The sequence below is a fragment of the Chelon labrosus genome (assembly GCF_963514085.1).
Source record: "Chelon labrosus genome assembly, chromosome: 9".
Lineage (NCBI taxonomy): Eukaryota > Metazoa > Chordata > Actinopteri > Mugiliformes > Mugilidae > Chelon > Chelon labrosus.
In genome coordinates, this window is record NC_140359.1 from 5,635,091 (window position 1) to 5,656,817 (window position 21,727).

General features: G+C 39.8%; 1 protein-coding gene across 1 annotated transcript; it reads right to left on the reverse strand.

Moving 5' to 3' along the window:
* Nucleotides 1-463: 463 nt before the first annotated feature.
* On the reverse strand, nucleotides 464-18,048 carry LOC311493074 (tetraspanin-15). The gene is made up of 8 exons (XM_084551597.1): nucleotides 17,663-18,048; nucleotides 12,749-12,934; nucleotides 11,835-11,909; nucleotides 11,610-11,705; nucleotides 10,094-10,210; nucleotides 7,985-8,035; nucleotides 5,908-6,024; nucleotides 464-1,700 (listed from the first exon to the last, which is right to left on the reverse strand). Exons 1-8 carry the CDS (start codon nucleotides 17,747-17,749, stop codon nucleotides 1,365-1,367), a joined length of 1,065 nt encoding a protein of 354 aa, XP_084407723.1. The 5' UTR covers nucleotides 17,750-18,048; the 3' UTR covers nucleotides 464-1,364.
* Nucleotides 18,049-21,727: the final 3,679 nt, after the last annotated feature.

Below are 21,727 nucleotides of genomic sequence, written 5' to 3' on the forward strand. Positions count from 1 at the left end.
TTGCCCCAACTGAGTGTTTGATTCCAAGGTGTGATGGGTGCTTGGATCCCAATCCCTCAGCCTGCAAGCCATAAAGACAGTGATTTGTACGACTTGCAGGATGAATCTAAAGGTGCAGTTTTTTCCTCTTCAACTAATTTCTGAAACAAAAAGAGGTATTTTGACAGCTGTAACGAATAACAACAGTGCAGGGTGAAGGACTCAAGTGAGAATGACAATGAGCTCTCCTCACTGAGCCACCTGTCCGAGCCTCGTTCAGCTTTGCTTCCTGATTGCCCCAGCTGAGTGTCTGATGCCAGTTTCGCTAAAGCAGTTGTTTTCCCTCTGCAGTAGGTAGGACTCGAGGCAGAACTACAGTAGAACCCCTCAGAGATTCAATTCATGGTGTTCTTTATTACATTTATATGCAAAGAAACAACCCTGCAAAAAAAAAAAAAAAAAAAATCAGTAGACAAATTCAGCTTTATTGACAAGAACAGTAGTGCTGATACAAGGCCAGAGCTAAGGGGAAGCTCAAAACTGTGCATAACTCAGATACAAAAACTGTCATCGAATTGTTTTTCACTGGATCTGTAGTCTTGATAATCCCTTTAGTTGTTCCTTTAAAAGATGGAAGGAATAAAAAGCTTAGTTTAAAAAATGGAAAAGACTGAATCCTCCCTGACGGGGGCTTCACATGTAGACATGAGTATTTTTTTTTTTGTTTGTTTTTTGTTCTTCAAATTTACTTCATATTCAGTACAAAACATGCATCCCATGTTATTTCACAACTGTCAGTCTTAACAATGTACACTGCACAAAATCAAATAGAAATCATAGTAAAACCAAATAATACACAAACTTTTTTTTTTTTAACATCCTTCACAGACGCTACACGCGAAACATACTTGGCTATTCCTATTTCTCTGACACTGAAAAACACCTTTTCAAGCTACCATTAATTTATACACCAAATAGTACAGTCCTCTGACTACTGGGCTATTTTCAGAAATAGCCTGAGGTAAGCTTTAGCACATGAGACACAGCTCAAATTCAAAGGATAAAAAAATAAAATGAAATAAGATATAATGCCATAAATCCTTGAAGATCAAGAGTCACAAAGAAGACAACAAAGTTTTTTTATAAAAAAAAATTAAAGCAATAATTGCATGTTGTATCTCCAGATTTTGCTATAAAACAATTCATCAACAAAGTGCCAAAGTACTTGTGATCCCTTTTGCTGACCAAATTTCACTTGATCCAGTGACTGACAGATTCAACCATAACATAGTGCAACACAACTCCAACAAATGCAATGATTACGATGACAGGAAAAAAAAGAAAAGGCAAAAACCCAAAAGGCAAGACAGGGCTAAACAGACCACTCAGTGTTCCCTTTTCTGCTTGCGGCCCACGTCTACCTCGTCCAGCCCCGTGGCCGATCTGGACTGCTGCATTTCTCGCAGCTGAGCGTGTGTGCGCGGCGGCTGCTTCTTGAGCTTCTCCAGGTGAGCGTCAATGGGGTCGAGTTCGGGCTCAGAGGCAGGGACGGGCAGGTAGCCGCCGTCCCTTGGCAGGCACAAGCACCAGCCAGCGCCCGCCAGGTCCAGGTCGCTGTACTGAAACTCAGACTTCTTCAGCTTGAAGTCCACCATGTCGGTCGACTCGCTCATGTCCACCAGCAGGTTCCAGAAGATGCAGCTCAGGATGATGCCCAGCAGCTGAGAGGAGACATGAGAGCCAGTTAATACAAATACTCTCAGTGTAACATGTGAATTAATCACGGTTTTCTTTCATGAAGAATCAATTACGGTTTCATTAAATCATTCTGTTTAGCCCAAGAGATGCTACAAAAATTAATGGATGACAACTAGACTTGAATGAGTTTTGTATCAATTAATTCACAACTTATTAACCAACAAAAGATTACAGCACAAGGCTGAACCACCACGACAATATGTACAGTACTGCGTGTACGAGCATTTATTTTGTTTGTGTGTCTGAATTGTCAGAGCTTCACACTAAATTTACCATAAACAAAAGTACAATTCGAAAACACAAAATAAAAGCTTTACGTCATAAATATACACTGATCAGCCAAAACATTAAAACCGCTGGTGAAGTGAATAACGTTCATCATCTTGTTACAATGCAGTCTTCGGCTGGGAAATTTTTGGTCCTGGGATTCATGTGGATGTCACTGAGACACACAACTAAACGTTGTTGATGACCATGTACCCCCGCCCCACAGCAATGATTCTTCTGAAATGCAGCAGCCATCCCAAGTAGGTCAACACTGCTTGCCACACATGAAAAACAGTTAAATAACAAATAAAAAAAAAGCAAAAGAATAATAGCCCAAAGGGGTTAGCCCAATTTCTAAAATCCCCATATCCCAATATGATCAAGTATGTGTGGGATGCGCTGGAACAAGCCTGATCCACAGAGGCCTCTACCCTCAACCCACAGGACCCAAAGGCCCCCACTAAGAAGGCCCGATTCCATTCCCCATTGAATCAGAACTGTTTTGGAGGGACAGGGGTTTTAATGTTGTGGCTGATGGGTGTGCGCACTGAAAAGAAATAAGGTTATCCTATGCCAACTGGGCCACGGTGAAAAGGTATTTGCCCCCTCAGTAAATAAATCCAAAACTACCTAACTGCACTGAAACCTGGATGCAGCAGGATTACTAACACAACGGCCTGATCGCTCACAGCTCGGTTCAGTAAAGCCTTCAACTGAACATTTTCAGAAGCGTGATGTTGACGAAAAGGTCTCACCAGCAACACATAATGCCAAAATCTCATTACTAGAGGAAGGAATCGGTTTGTGTGTCTTCTTCTTTAGAAACAGTTTCTGCAGTCTACTCCACAGGTAGCTACTTGAAGACCCAAGTAAATGGTAAATAACCTTGTTTTTATATAGCACCTTTCTACCTATTGGTATTCAAAGTGCTTTGCTGAATTTAACCTGATGGAGAAAACGGCACGGTCAGCTCACGTAGCATGAGAAGCTATTTGTGTTGCGCTAAAAATGTACGTTACTGCCACTTTTTAAAACCCAATGTTTGTGCTCTTGACTTCTAAACCATGGAGATTTAAAATGATTTAAAGAGAGTAGGTCAAAACCCGAAGGAAACGACTCCAGACGTAACGTGAACTAGCTAAACTTTATAAATGCTAACTAGCTAAGAAAGCAGACTGTTTACTACAAATTAGATTTATTCGCTGATTCGCTTTATTTAATGTTACATATATTTGCCCATAGAATGCCACGTCTCAACAGCATTGTGTTTAGTATTCATGATACAAAGCTCATCATCTTATTCTATGTACCATATACTGTATAAATAGTTGGGATAGCATCATAATTTGGGTTATAGGGGGATACACAAATGTAGAAGACTTGGAATAAATAATGAAGCCTCCAAGTAGGTCTTTCGAGAACATCATCAGTTTCAGCTCAACTTTGTGCAGAAGAGTAGGTCCACCTTATTCCACCAAAAGGAATAAGATTAGAGTTTTGATGGTTATATAAAGTCTGGACCTGAACCCCGTTGAGATGCTGCGGACCCTAAGAGAGCAGTTTATCCTCACAGACCCTCAAGTGTGGCTGCTCTAAAGCAGTTCTTCAAAGAGTAGTGGGACAACGTTTCACCACAGCGATGTCAGATAAAGATCTCCAGTTATCAGAAGTGTTTGGCTGCTCTAACAAGATGGGGATTAGTTTTTCACATTGGTACTTTAAGTATTGGCTAACCTAATTTATTTTGAAGATCTTACACAGATTAGTTTGAGACATATATAAACATAGAAGAAATCATTAGGAGGTCAAATACTTTTTTTATGGCACTCTATGTAGCAGGTAAACACCTCAGACTTGTTCTGTTTACAATTTTGTCAGTTAAAAACGATGATATGCTGCTACTTACTGATGGGACATGAAAGTATAACACTTTAACTTGTGAATTTGCTCTTATAGAAATAGTCTGGCAGAGGTGGTAAGCACTGTACATCATTGTACACTATATTGCCAAAAGTATTCACTCACCCATCCAAATAATTGAATTCAGGTGTTCTAATCACTTCCATGGCCACAGGTGTATACAATCAAGCACCTAGGCATGCAGACTGCTTCTACAAACATTTGTGAAAGAATGGGTTCTCTCAGTGAATTCTAGCGTGGTACTGAGATAGTCACTACTAAATATTCCAAAGCCAACTGTCAGTGGTATAACAAAGTGGAAGCTATTGCTGCAAAGGGAGGGTCGACGTCATATTGAACCCTATGAATTAAAAATGGGATGTCACTTAAGTTCATATGCGTGTGAAGGCTGATGATTGAATACTTTTGGCAATATAGTGTATCTCCAGTCTTCCAATATAGTCAACAACCATGACATTCCTGTCTGTAGATACACCTCTGCTCTATTCCCCCAAACATTCATATTTTCTTTCATAATGCTCATGAGAACTCCCAAACATGACCTTATATCAAAGTAAATGCAAACAGACCTTGGTGTCTGACTGCACTGTTAATTAACCTGATCTAAGTCAGGGCTGTCTGATCACGTCTTTTGCACATAGCACTGATGCTGCAGGGGTTGCAGTGTCCATATGTTGCACACAAAGTCCAAACCTTAACAAGAAAATGTCTTAGCAAAAAATGGCAGATTGCAGAGAGTTTCACAAATCAAAATTCAAACAGCATCCATGTATTACACTTTTAAATTACCAGGTCAAACCTGTTGGACACACTAGAAAATCTGAAGAAAGCAAGTAAATGTATATCTCAAAATGAAAAAGTATATTCAAATAAACTGAAACAGACCCCTCTTCTGGTTTTGGGCAGATTGCTTTATACCAGCAATAGATTGGGAAGTTTTTAATTCATACCTTAGAAATTATTCTTTTGTGAAGCCTCCATGAAGCAGCAACAAAGATAGAGATGCAGTTTCACTATGAAAATTAGCCAGGGGAAATAATTTTTCCACTCAGTGTTATATCTATTAATGTTCCTTTAGTTTCACTTTTATTTTTTATCTTGCATTGTCTCTTGTTTTGTTTACTCCTCACGGGTTTGTTTGGGGTTTTGTTTAAGCGATGAAAACACCACTTCATTTTCCTTTGCCGTGTAGCTAGGTAGAGGCAACCGCATAGATATTATGGGATTGTATCCTTGTTATTGTGGGAATGCTGAATGGCCTATAAGCACACGGGGACATGATTATCGCTATTACCTCACTCACAAACAAGCACATAAACCAGATGCTACAGCAGATAATTCATTCAGAATCTCCCTATGTAATGTGTTTATAACCAATCAATGTGACAAAGTAACACACTGAAAGAGACCAGACTCACGTGTCGAAAAGCCACAACAATTTAAAGGAGTGGCAAGTAATTCACGTCATTGTGAGTTCAAAACTAAAAGTAAAATATGCAATGTACAACACTGCAAAAGCACAAGTTTATTTTGAACTAGTTAGTGCTGTGTGCTGCAATTTATTCTGGAGCAGTGGTGCTGGAGAGACCCAATGCTGTTTATCTGGCTGTTTGGGGTCACAACAAATGTGTCTTTATGCAAAAGAAGCTTTGTGGACATTGCAATGTGCAGTAGACAAAGTCAGGTTTACCAAAAGCTATGAAGCTGCTAAATCCTGAGCCAGTGAAGCGGGTTGACGGAAATTTAAAGCTATACCACAATCCATTTAGTTTAGCAAACATTCTGGGAGTGCAAGGTTGGATTTCTCCCATGCAGCAGAGGAAAAGTACATTATTTGCCAAGTAGGAAAATTAAAATGTGAATTAGCTTTCGGAAAGAAGCGGGGGGTTTACAGTTCTGATAAACAGCCTGAGTTGGAGAGGTGCATTTGGTTAAGAAGACGGTTTCAAACACAGCTCAGTTTCTTTCCTTGTTTTCAATTACCTGTGGCAGTCCAATGGCGCAGCACAGTGCAAAGGTTATTCCAATGTTGTCACTCATCCAGAGGTTCACTGCGTGGATGCAGCCTCGCACATGGATCAGCTCATGCAGGGTTTCACGCTGATGCACAGACCACAGGAAGACAAGAGGAAAGTTTCAATTTTAAACTCAAACTGAACAGCCACTAAAAAAAGAGAAGTTCTAAAACTCTACTAAAGTAGACGGCATTTCTATTTCAGCTGCAGATGAACAGGTGCTGAGCGACATGCCAGCAACAACCCTGCACTCATTAAGATTTGTAAATGAAAACAGGAGCACAAATCAATACTTCAGTTACGAGCGAGTGCACAATAGATCCCGATTCAAAAACTTTTATTGTGATAATGAGCGTATTGAACCAAGGGCCTGGCGATTACTTCAAAGTGAAGAAACACTAGATTGCAGATTTAAAACATCACATACTGCAGGGGAGATGCTGTGCTGTGACAAACTACAACATAATTGGGTTTACTGGGTTACGATTGCTGTAGCCACAGGCCGAACAATGCGAGTAAAGTCTGTTGTCACGATTCTTCATTAATGGTTATGTAAAAATAGAATCATATCAGACCATAGTCAATTTATTCCCAAAACCATATTCAGCATTTACTGAAAAGTGTCTTTTTTCTTACACCAAGAGCCCACATCATTACTGACAGAAAAATAATTTTACCTTGACTGCTACCACTGAATACTTTTGATTTGTTTCAATTACTTGGGATATTTTATTATTGAGGCTACTTTATTTCATCCCACAAAATGTAGGGCTACATATCCTATGTAAGGAGGCACAGATACTACACCGGGTGAAAGGGACAAGTACATGAAAACTACAAAAAAAACAAAACAATGAACAATGTTTAATTTGACATTTTCCATGATTTAAACCTATGCATATTCTGTATATAAACATGCACAATGTACACTGTATGCATGTAACTTAACTTATTACATCATCCAATTGCTTCACTACATACATGCCTCTGAATTACCTGTATCCCTTTTCACATTCTGCAGAAATAGCAGTAAGCTTTACCCTATTTGTATGCATCTGTTCTCTATATCTATATATAATTATATTATTGTTCCTTTATTTGATCCAAATAAGAGGGAAATAAAGCAGAATGTGCCATAATGCCTCACTCTTCTCAAGAATGCGATGCACTAAACAATATCAGAGGAGAGAAGTGACACTAGTGAGTTCTTCAGTTTAAAATATGTCTTCATAAATTACTGTTCAGTGAAAAAAAAAGTCTTTACGCCAAAAACTGACCCTGACAGAATCATGATGACGCTCTACAAAAAAAAGAAAAAAAGATGCAAACTGTCTATATAGCAGTCGGCATGTCCTGCTGTTACCCTCTGGAATTTGATTTCCCCACACGGGTTCACGTCATGCTGATGATGAAATAAAGATTATTATGACTACTAAGAGCTGCACAAATCTGGGATCGAACATCTTTGTCGATGTTTCACTTCTTCTTGGACTGAAACGTTCCAAATAAAAGTGGAACAAAAGTCGAGCTCTCCAACAGATAAGTTGTTTATATTCCTCACAGCAGCGGTGTTAGGTCGAATCCAGCTTGCACCCTTTGCTGCATGTCACACCCTCATTCTCACCCCATAATTCCCTGCCTCTCGTTGCTGGCACTATAAAGTAAAGGCAGACTGTTATTTTGCTAAACAAAGTCTTTTTATACTCATGTCTTGTCTTCTTTTTGACCATTTAATTTGGCGAAGTACATTTCCTACACTGTTATAGTTGGATTTATGTCACCGTTATACTGATTATGTTAATGTATATATAAGCCGCCTCTAATACGGTGCACTTATGATAACATGTTGCTTAAATAAAAACAGCGGAGATGTGATGAAGTAAAAAAGAGGAACACATCACTGATGTTGTGACACCAGTCATTATCCAGTCAGTGGGTATAACATGGTAATAAATACATGGCAGCATGTGTTTTTGGTTAAATACTATCAATATATGTTGATAGGAAACAGAAACCAAGGACAAAATTATTCCCGTTTCTCTTACCTGTTTATCCAGAGTCTGGTATCCACATAGGGTATTAATGACCTCGCCCACCTGTGCAAAGATCCATAATTTAGCAAGAGTCAAGACGACTAGAGACAACACCGTGGAGACATATGTGAGAGTTAGGCCTCACACAAGGAGAGGTACCTGTCCCTTGCCAGCTAGAGCGGAAACTTGAGCTTTGGCAAAACGGCTGCAGCCTTGACAGGAAGGAACTGATAACGGTAGAAACCTAGCCCATGTTGAGCCGTTTAAATCAACTCTATCTCTGGGTGTGTGTGTTTGTGTGTGTGTGTGTGTGTGTGTGTGTGTGTGTGTGTGTGTGTGTGTGTGTGTGTGTGTGTGTGTATGAAGGAGAGGGTGCTGGATGATTCTGTCATTAATTTTTCCAGCACAGCTCCACTGCTTCCAGAGACCGTATCAGTGCTTTGAACTCAGGGACAGAAATGATACTGGAGGCAGATGGAGGATGGAGGGGGCCCCAAGGGATCGACATTTCATTTAAAAGGAAAAATCTCCCGAAGGCCATATAGCCTCAAATTGCAGCATGTCTCCTTTTAGCCAGATGACACACAATCAATTACGGCTCTGTTGTGTAGATAACAAGTGTCTCTTTTTGCTTTGATAAATTAAGACATCACTAACCCAGCGGAGTTGGTGTATGGGTCTGAGCCATCAGGTGGAAGGGTATGAGATTATCAGGCAGGATGTCTGTGAGCATCAGACTCAGGTAAAATCACAGCTAGTCATTCCTGATCACATGGTGTCGATATTTGCTGATTACATGGCTAACGTGGTTTCTCTAAAATGTGCCCTCATCTGAGAGTAGAAAATCAGATGTCTGTGCCGAGAGAGAGAGAGAGTCTGATTTAATCTATATACAGTCCGCTGTGCAAGCTGGGAGTCTGGAGCCTCCTAAATGACCAAGCATGCACTCATTTTGTGTGTCCCAGATTCCAGAAAGCAAATATACAAGCGGTGAAAAGGAAGTGTTTCAGATGTCAGTCACAGCTTGAGAGGCTAGCAGCAGATTTACCTTCCGGGAAGAATTAATTCCATTCATTGTTTGTTTGTTTGCTTCAACAGTGTTTCTTTTGAAATACATCCATGCCCGATTTACAGTTGATGGGCGTGGTTCCTCCCCTAACCTGTTTGTTTTAATTTGTTTATTCATTCTTTCCACGCACGTCAGTTTACATCAACGACTTCTGTACTGAGTTGTTTAGCCTACTGCACAGCCCATTTAATCTACTATCATATCCGGTAGAATCAAACTAAAAGATTATGAGATAAATTTGCGACATAATTTGTTTAATCTAGGATAAATAATAAAAAACTAAACATATAACTAACTAGATATTAAGGAGAGATCAGATATCTCACAATATTAGCTCAACTGATGCCCACATTTTAACCGCTAGTAATTCAACTGATCATTTTGGAGGATGTAGTTTGTGGTGCTATTAAACGGGACTGATTTAAACACAATAGTATTTCTGTTATTTAGTCCAGACCACTGACTAAAATTAGTCAAAATAATACAAACATGTGTTGATACAACACAATCCAATAGTACTACAAACTACAGCCTCCAGAATGAAAACACACGTTGAATTAATAGCTCTCAGTTATTTTAAACAAATGATGAATACCATAATCTTCTTGAAGCTAGGGTTTAGTGCAGGGCTGTTATATTAGAATGTATTTGTTTTCACTAACGTACCTAATGAACTGGAAAGTGAGTATAAATATCCAGTAGCACATTAGTGCAGGGAGTTCCCTTAACAACAAATGAGTCCTGAGGATGTCCTACTCTGTCAACAGTTGCAACAGTAACCACAATAAGACACAAACAAAAACTAGATTTGAGATCCATATTTACCTTGTTTGACTTATATATATATGACATACATGGATCAGTTACAGTTTAAATAAAAAATCTACTAATGGTTTGACACGCTCTGTGTGACACATATGGTGTGAAATTTGATTCTCCACATGGGTTCATGAAGTGCTAATGATGCAGGGTAAACGTCCAATGATTGATCAGACTTCACATTAATGCATCTTGTGGCTTGTTTGTATGATCAGTGCCGTGTCAGTACTCACCTTGCGGCGAACGCAACAGGTGTATGGAACCCCACATGCTAGCGGTCCAGTACCGTTGCAGAAATGGTACTGGTTGACTCCCCAGTCCTTATACTCATCTCCTCCACAGCATGAAAACTGGAAAATAAAACAGTGTGACAGCACGTTAATTAGAAATCAAGCATGACATTGAAACAGACAATCGCCCAAAATTAACAAACAACGTCAAGGCTGAGTTCTTTCAAACCTCTTAAACGGAGCAGTTTTGATTTTCAGCCTCTGTTTCACATCGCAGCTGAGCCAGAGCTAATTCACCAATCTCCTTCCCTTACACCATCCACTTGCTATCCTACTTTACTCCGTCTACCTCCCTAACCCAGACGGACAAATTATCTCTCTGTATATCCGTTTCCTTAAGAAAAGTAAAGTCCCTGTGGTTTTCAGTAGAAAGCAGGCGTTCATGTGAAGACTGCAGAGTTCTTCTCACAATCCGTTAAAGGCCATCATTTTAAAGTACTTCGCAGAGAAAATTCAATCAAGTCTCCAAAGTGTTCAGACCTTTCCAAGACAATGAAGGACGCCTCTATCTCTGTGATCACCTGACCTCAGGTGCATGCTGTTAAACTTGGAACTACACTGGCTGTGCAGATAAGACATTTTTACAAGCAGTGGGAAAAAAGGACAGAAAAGCACAGGCACAAGCCGCAAAGCCGAATTTAGTCCCTCTCCATTGAGGCAAATGATGAAAAACTGTTACTATCCCTTGATACAAAGGCTACAAACTGTGAAAAGGAGAGCTGAGAGGCAATATATTGTTTTCAGAACCCACAGTCAAAGATTAAATGCCCGTATCAGCCGATTTTCTTTTCTGGAGTTTAATAAAAACACTGAAGTTGGCGCAGATTTGATTGGGGCTAATACTAATGTTTTAGTGCGTTGATAAATATATATTATAAGCAGAGAGCAGAAGAAACCTTTCATTTGTATTCATTCTCTTGGTAAATGGCATAGCTACAGGCTGCCACTACTAAATAAACCTTTTTTTCCTGCATTGGGTTACTGCTGCTCCAGTCAGATACTCACACACACAACCCTCTTCATCATTTTGTCGTTAAAAAAAAGTTACCTGTGTATTATGTAGAGTATGGTTTAATGAGTGGCTACATGATATAGAAGTGACAGTCGCTTGGCTCATTAAAGAAACCGCTAAGCCTGAACAGATCACAATCAAGGCTAATATATCTGAGCTGCCAAAAAGCCCTAAAGTATATGTTTTGTTGGATACCCTCAATACATAATGAAGTGATAAGGCACCAAAACGGTTTGAGAGGACAGTTATTTATGTGGTTATGGGCCTTATTTCTAAGGAAGTACTTTAATAGTTCCCTACAGCCTGCGTCTTTTTATCCCACACGGATTTATCACAAATACATCAGATCATACATTCATATTATAATACTTCTTTCTAAAAGTATCTCTGGCACATCCAGATTCATGTCCTTTCTGTCAATAGTTTCCAAGTAAAATATCCTACTACCTTTTGTTGCACATAGTCCAAGATGTTTTTGAAGTCCAGATCGTCGTAGTAATGTTTTATTCCTTCTCGTATACTACTCTGGAACAAAGCCGACGTCTAAATACAACAGAGACAAAATCTGTTATCAGCACTGACAAAAAGCACAATGCAGAAGAAGAAGTGACTCGACCATATCGCTGTGCTAATGTATAGATATGTTCAGGAGTGTGACGGCTGCGTGTTTACCTTCTTTTCAAAGATAAGAGCCGTAGTGAGGGCGACTGCCTGGAGGAGCAGCAACACACACAGAACACAGAGGAACTGTGGAAGGACAAAGAGAACAGATCTTACAGCATTTCCCCGGAGCAAAATTAACAATGGAGCAACAAAGGGTCATTATTAACTAAATAAATTTTACATCTGGTTAACTTTCTCACTCACACGCTTTTCTTTGGGAACCATCCAGGAAAGTCATCCAGCATCATTAATATTAATGAATGAACTTGATGATGAATATAATACACTATACACTTGATGTTCTTCCTGAAGTTTTTCATAGGCATCTTAGCAAACTGAGGTAATATCTCAGTTTACCAGCTTGGTGCAAACAGCATCAAAAAGCATGAGTGAACAAAATGTATATTTCCCATTAACTCGATGACTTCCTTGATATAAAATGAGTTCTCATCCTCTACATTAAATCCTAAGACCAGACATCGCACACTCATAAGTGCTAACTTTTAATCTTAGATGGTTGCATAGCAACCATATAATTTGAGTTTGGTTTCTCTTATTGGTAAAACCCAACTGCTGTGCCTTAAAACATGAGGAGTAAAAATGGAATTTCAGTAATTATTGGTTTAAATGTTTTACAAATTGCTGCTGTTGTGCAAACTGAATACAGGTTACACATGTTTGCAGAAGATCCCTTTCTTGTAGAATTTTTAATCCACTTTTTTAAACTAAATTGACAATGCAAACTGGATAAGATTTGGACTTTAAACACAGAGTTACAAGTTACCATTAATCGAATAGTTACATCACAAACCTGTACAATGTTAGTAACACACACACACACACACACACACACACACACACAAAGTATATATCATGCACAAACTCTGAAAAGGACCCCCGTTCTCCCCCTCCATTATCCCTACCATGTGCAGCAGGGTCTTGTTGTCCCTGAGGGATCCAACCATGCCCACCACTGACACGGTGAACATCACCAGCCCCAGCAGGATAAGTACCACAGCAGGAGCCAGGAACAGACCCTCCAGGGTTCGATTCTTCTGCCTTTCCACCTCGGCGTAGACTCCCACACACAGCACACAAAGACCCATCAGCTGGGCAGAGAAAGAGAGACATGTAGAGATTAGAGATAGAGACCCTGAAAATCCCTGGTAGAGCCAACTAATCCTTCCTAATGTCACTTCATTTAGGTCTCTTGAAACTGAGACATCAATAACAAGATACAGGTTATTAAAGGGCAAATGAAAAGTGAAGTTTACTGGCAAAAAAAAGTTTCTGAAATTTTTGAGAATTGTATGCTTTGAAATATCACTTAGGACACTGAAACGCTCCTAAAAATAAAAGACTACTAAAATGTTTTTATTTTATTATTTAAAGACAGGACATGCCTTCCCTCCCTCACACCAGCAGGCTCAGCAGTGTGATGCATGATACATCTGGTGGGAAATAAAATTAAAAATGTGAAGGGCATCCTCACAATATGCAGCAAGCCAAAAGACATACGTCGTGTCTTGGCAACAACACCAATCGGAATATGGAGAAGGAAAACACATCAGCAGATCAGTTGGTCTGCATTCAGTTTCTTTCGTCACTCTTTGATCAAATCAGAGTAGGATTCAATTGTTGCCCCAGTAACACATGGCAGGAAATGCTCTCTTCAGATATTCTCTGTCTGCATGATGCAGTACTAATGGCCATGCTCTCAATCTTACAGCTTAAACTATCTGCTCTAGATGACCCAGGCATCATTCCTGAAAGAGGAGATCTTGCAGGCACTTTATGGGTGAAACATAATGCAAACCATGTTGACTAAAGGCAACAAAAAGACACAGAAAAACAAGAGTAGAATGTGATGTTGGTACAATATGATGGAATCATGACAGCCTTGATCAGCTCCAGATACACCCATGTTCACTGCCTTACATTACACTCTTATAAATAAAACAACAAAACACTATCAGGAGCTTATTGTCAACCTATGTGAGTGTTTCATTATTACATAAGAGATATAAGACAGTAATACTGAAACATTTGTTTAAGTTGCATTTTCTGTTTCAGGCTGCTGAGGTGGAGCTCGTTCGGGCTACCAGTGGATGACAACAAAAAACTGGAAGGTACTGATATGATTACTTATCAGCAACAAAACAAAACATGAAAAAACAAAGATGTGCTAACATGGTTTTTTGGTAGTTATTTTTGCAAAGGGTCAAAAACCAAAAAAGATCAATTGATTTATTGTTGAGCGGCACAGTGGCTAGCACTGATTCATTGCATTCATTTAGCACTAGGTTCATTGATTCTAAATTGGCCGTAGGTGTGAGTGTGAATGGTTGTCTGTCTGTTCTTTATTGTCAAATTTTAATCAGTAAATTAGCCATTGAATATAGCTCCGTAAAGTAAGAGGCCGTTTAGACTTCTGCGTTAAGTTGACGCAAAGACTAGGGTGACCGCAGACACCTATGCAGACCGCGGTGACGCAGAGTGCAAGAGCTGTGATTGGTCCACTTCGTAGTATGTAGCATGTTTCCGCTTTAGTATTTTCAGCTGCTTCTCCATTTTCAGATTTGGATCAATAAAGAATCTGTAAGGTTAACTGAGGAGGTTTGGAGGTACAGACATTTGTATGACTCGAGTTTGCCAAAGTTTTGCTATAGTTGAAAGTGAAGCAGGAAGTAGAAACAAAAATGAACCCGACTGGCAAAAAAGACACAGTGCCGACTAGCGTTTTGGTGGCCTTGTTACAGAGCGAGCCAGACTGACGGGCGCATATAAATGGCTCGCACCAGCATAGGTTACATGTGTAGGTTACTGCCTCTAGGTCCCACAGTACTCTAAAAGCACCTTAAGCAGAAAAAGCACCTTAATATTGCACTCGAGTGCAGTTCTTGAGTAAATGAACTTAGCTACTTTCCACAATTGCATCCTGTTGGCCAGTGTAGTACCAAGGACAAGTCAAAGCACTGGTACATGCTAAGGACTATAAAATAACTTCAGAGCTCGCGCTGACAAATTTGTGAAAGCGAGTCTCACACCCGGGTTTCAATTTAATTAATGCAAGTGCTACGAAGTAGGAGGTAACAAACCGTGCTTGCTTCACTGCTATTGATTTTCAATTGGAAACAGAGGCAATCTGCCTTAAGAGTGGGGTCCATCCACTTCAACTCCATTTACTGCTCACAACCCTCTATAATGGCTCTGACTGCATTTGGCTTGGCTCTCACATCCAGCGCCACCATTAATCTTCACTGCAGCAGTATTGAAGATAAGAAGGAGAACCAGACTTTAGGTACAAATGGATCTAACATCAAACCTTGTACACAAAACAGGAGCGTGGCGACATAGTGACACTGTGCAAAGACCTGGCCTGCATACTGCATGCATGTGTGGCTTTTGAAGAAATTATTATAAAATATTCTAAATCAATATTTAAAAATAGCTGCTTGTTATGTGTAGTACTATCTAAAAATGTGTGGTTGAAACAAACAAACAAACAAAAAAGATAAATCTACTAGACCTATTCATATTCCTCTGGATGAGGCTGAATAATTCCCATTAGACACCTGCAGCTTTATTCCTGTCATTAGAATCCCACTTAAATTGCATTAACCAAACTTAAGGTTCCCACAGCAAAGACAGCTTTAATTAAGTCTACATGGCTAGCTTGGGGCCAAAGGAGCTTTTGTGTACTGAGCCGAGCCGGGCCACACTGCCCTAAATCACAGCAGTAAAGAGGGAGAGACAGCAGAGGAGAGAGGCGGCTCATATGAAAGCGACTGTGGAGTGCTAATGGAATCAAACTACTGATGTTTTGAAGTCATACTCAATAGTGTGCTTTAGGCTCTATATGTATTCGACAAACACAGCCGGTCGGGAGGCTGGAGATCTAAGTGGTACTGGGGTGGTGGTGGAAGCACGATGCCAGACTGAACATGGGGGTTCGTCTGTAGGAAAACTGAAAGTTTTTAATAACATGAAATATGTGTACACGTCAGGCATTTTAAGTAGTTACCAAAACCCAAATAAACCCAGAGCAGCTCAACAAACAAAAATATGCCTTCTGCATATCAGTAGCTTGTTTATCATGCCCTCACCGTTCCTGCAAAATTTGCCTATAACTCACATCCAAGGTTTTCCCACAGAAAGATTTAAACCATTTGGAATACAGACATAGTTTATGCAAAACATTTGTTCTCCGACAGTCACAGCAACTGCTGTATATTACATAGCCATATTTTCAATTGCACATATTTATATTGTTATTCATATTTCTACGACAGTCCATTTTCGATTCCATCCCATTTTTACTGAGATTTAGATATTTTTTTCTTTTTAATAAAAGAAAATGAGTGGCTACATTTTATCTTTTGAATGCTGTTTATACTGAGCATCTTGCAGAGCTGTAAACAAAATCTCATTCCACTGTACAACCTGTGTTTTGCAATGACAATAAAGGATATTCTATTCTATTCTATTTAGCTGGTACTGGCACAGAAATTTGAGGTATTTATTTCCACCTAAAACAGATACCTGCAGATGACAATTACCTCATCCCAGTTCAAATACGACAACAAATAACTAAAACGTCTAACACTCAAGAGTTGTGCACATAGCATAGCACAAAACACTGTGGACCTGTGGGTGGGCATTGAGAACGATAAGTGGTGGCATAGACAAATCCTCCAGTTGCAACCAAAGATTATCAGATTCATGAGCCTGGCGTTCATAGGTCAGCATAGCTTAATAAATGACAGTTGTGTTTTGAAACGAGGTAATGTCACCTCTGCTGTCTGCTGCTGTTCCTCACCGTGGCTATCCCATTCAAAACGTCAGCACCATTTATTTCCTTATTTGGAAAAAAATTTAACTTAAAACTGGTTCACCTGCCTCAGTCTAAAGTTGCCATGGCATCAAAACGAGCAGTGATGAGGAGTTATAACTTCCTATTTGCTCACCTTGGCCCACCATAAGTCAATCTGACCACGCAGTTCTAAATAATAAATGAACAGACTTTCAGTTTAAGGGTGCAATCTGATTTAGCACCCTTCAGCCTCCTATTTTTTTGCCGGCAGACTATTAACTCACATACTATCCCTTTAACTGGATCCAACGCCCTGCACCACCGTGCTGCTTGTTAGCCGTGTATTGTTTCGTTGTCAAATACACTGCAAATTACTAATATCTTGGTATATTGTGATATTATCATGCTGCCCACTATTCTTTTATGATTACATCAAAGTTGAAGAGCACAGCTAGTGCATTAAGTCATAATATCATATCTTGCAAGCTAGCTAGCTAGCATCTTGAGAATTCCAGACCAAATCCCACTATAAAAAACAATGCAATTTAATGTAGTATCGCCAAACAACAAATGCCCAAAACTGGGATTATAATCCATTACAATTTAATTTTGAGTGTATTCTTTGGGTAAACACGGAATGTAAACTGACCAACATATGGCACCTGCTTTAATATAATTTCAAATAAACCACGTCTCACGCCGTGACGCCATTTAGATGGAAGTTCGCCGGTGTTTGAGACAAATCAGTGATTTAAATCGAAACTGCAATCGAAAGAGTCGCAGTTTTAGTCAGGGATGTGTGCCGAATTATAGAGTAGATCATAACGTTTCGCAATGTTGCTCAAGCAATAGTCCAAAATATGAGCAAGTTCCTGGAGCAAAGGGTATATTTTAAACACAGGTGTTGTTAATGAAATTTGGAAAGACGTCTTGCTGACGCTATTGGGTGGTTCTAGCAGGCACGGTTACAGCTCAGAGGAATTTACTACGACTGTAGACGTCAATAACTGGAACACAGACTTACCGAGAAGAGCATTGAGTAGACATTTAGGGTAAATTTGATGAAGTAGTAGAAGTGGTTGGTTTTCCTCAATTCAGAGTAGGACGGCATGGCTGTTTGCTCTGATGAAGCTAGCTAACAAGCTAGCTAGCTATCCTTTCTTTAGTTCTGGCAATATCACAATAATATTAGTGAAAAATAAAATATTCTTATTAAGATATAAAACGATTTCTAAGAGAGCTAACTGATTTTGAAATATATAGCACCTCTCATTTCTCACTACTGTGGGAAGCCACCGAGACAAGACCACTTCCGTGCGGCCACGCTTTGTTTTGACTACATTCTTAAAGGGGCAGTGCATACAATTATTGAATTGGATTAATCTAAATGCTGTAGTTTTGAAACATATATTAGTGTTTAAACTCTTGTGATTGTTACATTTTATTTGTGTTTTTATTTTAAGTTTACTGTAGTTCAACCAAATTAAATATTATAAAGCAATTTGTATTTTTGCATTGAGTTGAGTCCCTCTGTGAAACTTAGCTTCACATGAGGAATCTAAGTAAGTAAAAAGTAAGAAACAGTTTAATTTAACTCAGCAGGGTGTGATTATGAAGTAATCAATCAAAATAATCATTATATGTTACAAAAGTTGCATGATGATTACATGTAGCATTGCTTTTCTCATGTAAATTGTAAGTAATAAATCAAAGCTGTTCAAATCAATGAGAATAGAACATGTTCTCAAGTCCAAACATACTTAAAACACATGCAAATAATGTAAGCTTCTAAGAGTATTTGTGCTGGATTATTTCTTGAGTCAGTACACAGCTAATCCCTGCTCTTGCTTCATGTTGCGTCAGTTGTTGCTACCACTTGTTGGATATATTTGGCATGCTTCTGACATGCATTCACAGATAGGTTAACACTCTTGAAAAGCTGGCCATGTGTTAGATCACTTAAGTAATTACCAAAAGTGTCTGAGATTCCCTTCTTCAGATGTTGTCTTCTTCTTCTTCTTTTGTTTCTATACTGTACTTTCTGTTTCTCCTCATTCATATAGTACTAGATTGAGGTACATTTGCACTGATCTGCCATAACATTATGGCATACTGGTCATAATCACTGGTCAAGTGAATAACACTGCTAATCTTGTTCTCATGGCACCTGTCAGTGGATGGGAGATATTGAGATATATATTGTTAGTAGTGGGAAAAACTGACAAGAAGAAGATTTTGAGTAACTTTTACAAGGGCCAAATTGTGAAGGCTAGACAACTGGGTCAGAGCTGCTCTAAAACTGCAGCTCTTGTGGGGTGTTCCCAGTCTGCAGTGATCAGTACCTATTACAAGTGGCCCAAGGAAGGAAAGCAAAAGGATCGAGGCTCTTAATTGTGAGGACCTGTGTGGACAGATCCAGTAAATGATTTCCTGTAGCACAAATTGCTGAAATTATTAAGGCTTGATCTGCTAGAAGAAGTGTTAGAACAGTTTGTTTTGTATGGAGCTCCATCCACCAATGAGGGTCCCCATGCTGACCCCTGTCCACTGCCGAGAGCTACTGCAATGGGCATGTGAGCGTCAGAACTGGACCATGGTGCAATTGAAGAAGTTACCCTGGAATAAAGAATCTCACTTTCTTTTGCATCAAATGAATGGGTGCTTATCTGTGGAACCCACGGCACCGGGATGCAAGGAGCACTGCCTTGTTGTTGCCATGGGAGTGTGGTCTGCAGCAATGTTCAGGCGGAGGTGCATGTCAGTGTAACATCTACATAAATGCCAGGTTACCCAGAAAAACATTGCACCAAAAGGAGAAAATCAATGTTACTTACTGGTGGCTTTAATGTTGTGGCTGATCGTTATATGTCGCTGTGTTGCATTGTTTGAATTTTGAGGTGATGTGCAGCCTCACCTGCTGTGTATGTTCCACTACTTGTATTACAGGGTGGAGCATGAGGTAGGTTTGATCCACATCAGTCACCAGTTTAATCAATTGAAGCAATCTCTGAAGTCCTTCAAACCAGTGTTGTTTTCTTTCTGTGCAAACCTTCACATTTGTTATGTCTCCTTGAGTAAGACACAGCTGTCCTATAACCTCTGACCTCTGACCTGATCGATGAATAATGAATCATGAACACGCTTGTAATGCAAGAACAGGTTGTCTCCAGCGCCTGGTTGGATTGCAGTCAGTTCCACATGATCCTAAAGAGCAATAGGTGGGGAGAGAAGACCAGTAATAATCTGCTCATATCCACACCTCCAAACCCCATCTTTGCGAATGCTTCTATAACTCATTAGCGTATTCACTGATCTTTGTTAAAGGAATTAAAAAGCACTTCACACCATCCAAAGGTCAATAGGGTGCCAGCAGTTCATCAAAGGCAACACTGTGAGTCTTGCACCTTTCACAAATAATTGAGTTTAAATTTTCGGTGACAGGTAGGGGGGCGTTCAGGCCAAGCCACAGAAAAGCCAATCAATCTAAAGGTCAGTAATAGCATTTGGGTTTCAGAAATATTTTCATGTCCCCGGGTCCCACAGGATCATCTGCTAGACTGGGAGACAGTTTGCAGAGGGCTGAATTGAGTTTCAGTTCAGAAACCTGGCTCATTTCTTGTGTTAAGTCATCTGAATCCAGCGCTTCCTCTGCCAGCCTCATTTCAAAACATGTGCGCACGTATACACAGGGCTTCTGCCTTTTGTCATGATTTTGAGGTGAGGTACATCTGAGTTTCCCCAAAATCTGATTTATAATCACCATCTTGTTATATAGAGTACATTTATGATACAAATAAGCGCTCTAGCCTAACAAATTTTACTGCATCACTTATTCCTAATGTATGCATCAATTCATATGTACCACCTTGAGATGAGCCCTCTGAGATCAATTCTTCTTAGCTGAGATGAGGTGAGAGCCTTGTAACGAACTGGATAATTAGTTTCAGCATCAATATTTATTGTTTTACCAAAAGCATCACCAGTTGGAAAGATCAGGCACTGACCTGGGACCATGCAACGTTACCTCAGAGAGCACTGCCTCTGAATCATCACTATCTGGAGGCTCTGTAGCTGTCTGGATCTGAAAAACTCTTTGCAATCCTCGTGATGCAAAGCAGCATGGTTGCTCTATAGGGTAAGCATTAATGTAAAGCATGTGGAACTCTGCTTTACGTTATAATGTAATGTGGTAGACTTTCTTGCACAGCCTCTTTTTTTCTTTTTCATTCTCTGTAAAACGTCATTTACATACATTTGAGAAAGGGGAGGGGGTCAAATGAGTCGTACACAAAGCTTCACGCAATGGATCTGACTCCAACTAATGCACTGCATCTACTTTTGTGAATGGAGAGTACAGTAAAACCTCCAGCAATGGCTCTGACACCTAACGTTATACTATCAAAACCTCCGGGGTACTGTTCAAATACGCCGCAACAGATGGTTGATCATTACTTGTAGTGAGTCTGGTTAGCATCGCACATTTTCATTTCTCCAGTGAAGATTTGTACCATCTGGCACTTCTCATCGGCGGCACCAGTCACCCGCCTTTGTCAGCGGCTCCGGAGATTCCCTTCACTAGTTTATCCCTTGGCACCTGAAATGTTTCTATCTTGGAACAGCACCGCTTGAATCCCAGAGTCATAACTGTGGTCAGAGGCCTGAGTGGAATCAAGAATTGGACGTGGGAGATGAGGACATGAAGTTAAAAACATTGCAGAGAGGAGGCAGACTTGTATTTGCTCAGGAACAAACTAAACAGTAAACAGTGGGTTTCTTTTGAGGGCAACCCAATAATCACTTTATTAAGAATAATGCTCATATAAGTGCAAAATGCAGTGTTTACATTCTGATGAAATACACAGCTGAGTGAATGACAGCCATTTTAAAGCAATCATCATTATGACCTATTACAACAAAGAAGCTGCTATCATATTTTGCCCTTTTACTGCTCCTCTGCAACACTGTGCCCCTTACACTGTGACTGTCTGGTGTTATTGTAGTCACCTCAGACTCATCCAACGCCACCTTCCATCACAACAGTTGGCGATCAGAAGGTGCCAGCAGCTGTCACGGCCCTCACGACAGCCTT

What these genes read in the sequence shown, in the direction of transcription:
- LOC311493074 (XM_084551597.1), bottom strand. Translation starts at nt 17,749, where the DNA reads ATGCCGTCCTACTCTGAATTGAGGAAAACCAACCACTTCTACTACTTC. An exon ending in ACAAGACCCTGCTGCACATG is followed by an intron (nt 11,910 to 12,748) that starts GTAGGGATAATG and finishes GTCCTTCCACAG; the next exon opens with TTCCTCTGTGTTCTGTGTGT. An exon ending in CCTGTTGCGTTCGCCGCAAG is followed by an intron (nt 8,036 to 10,093) that starts GTGAGTACTGAC and finishes ATCTTTGCACAG; the next exon opens with GTGGGCGAGGTCATTAATAC.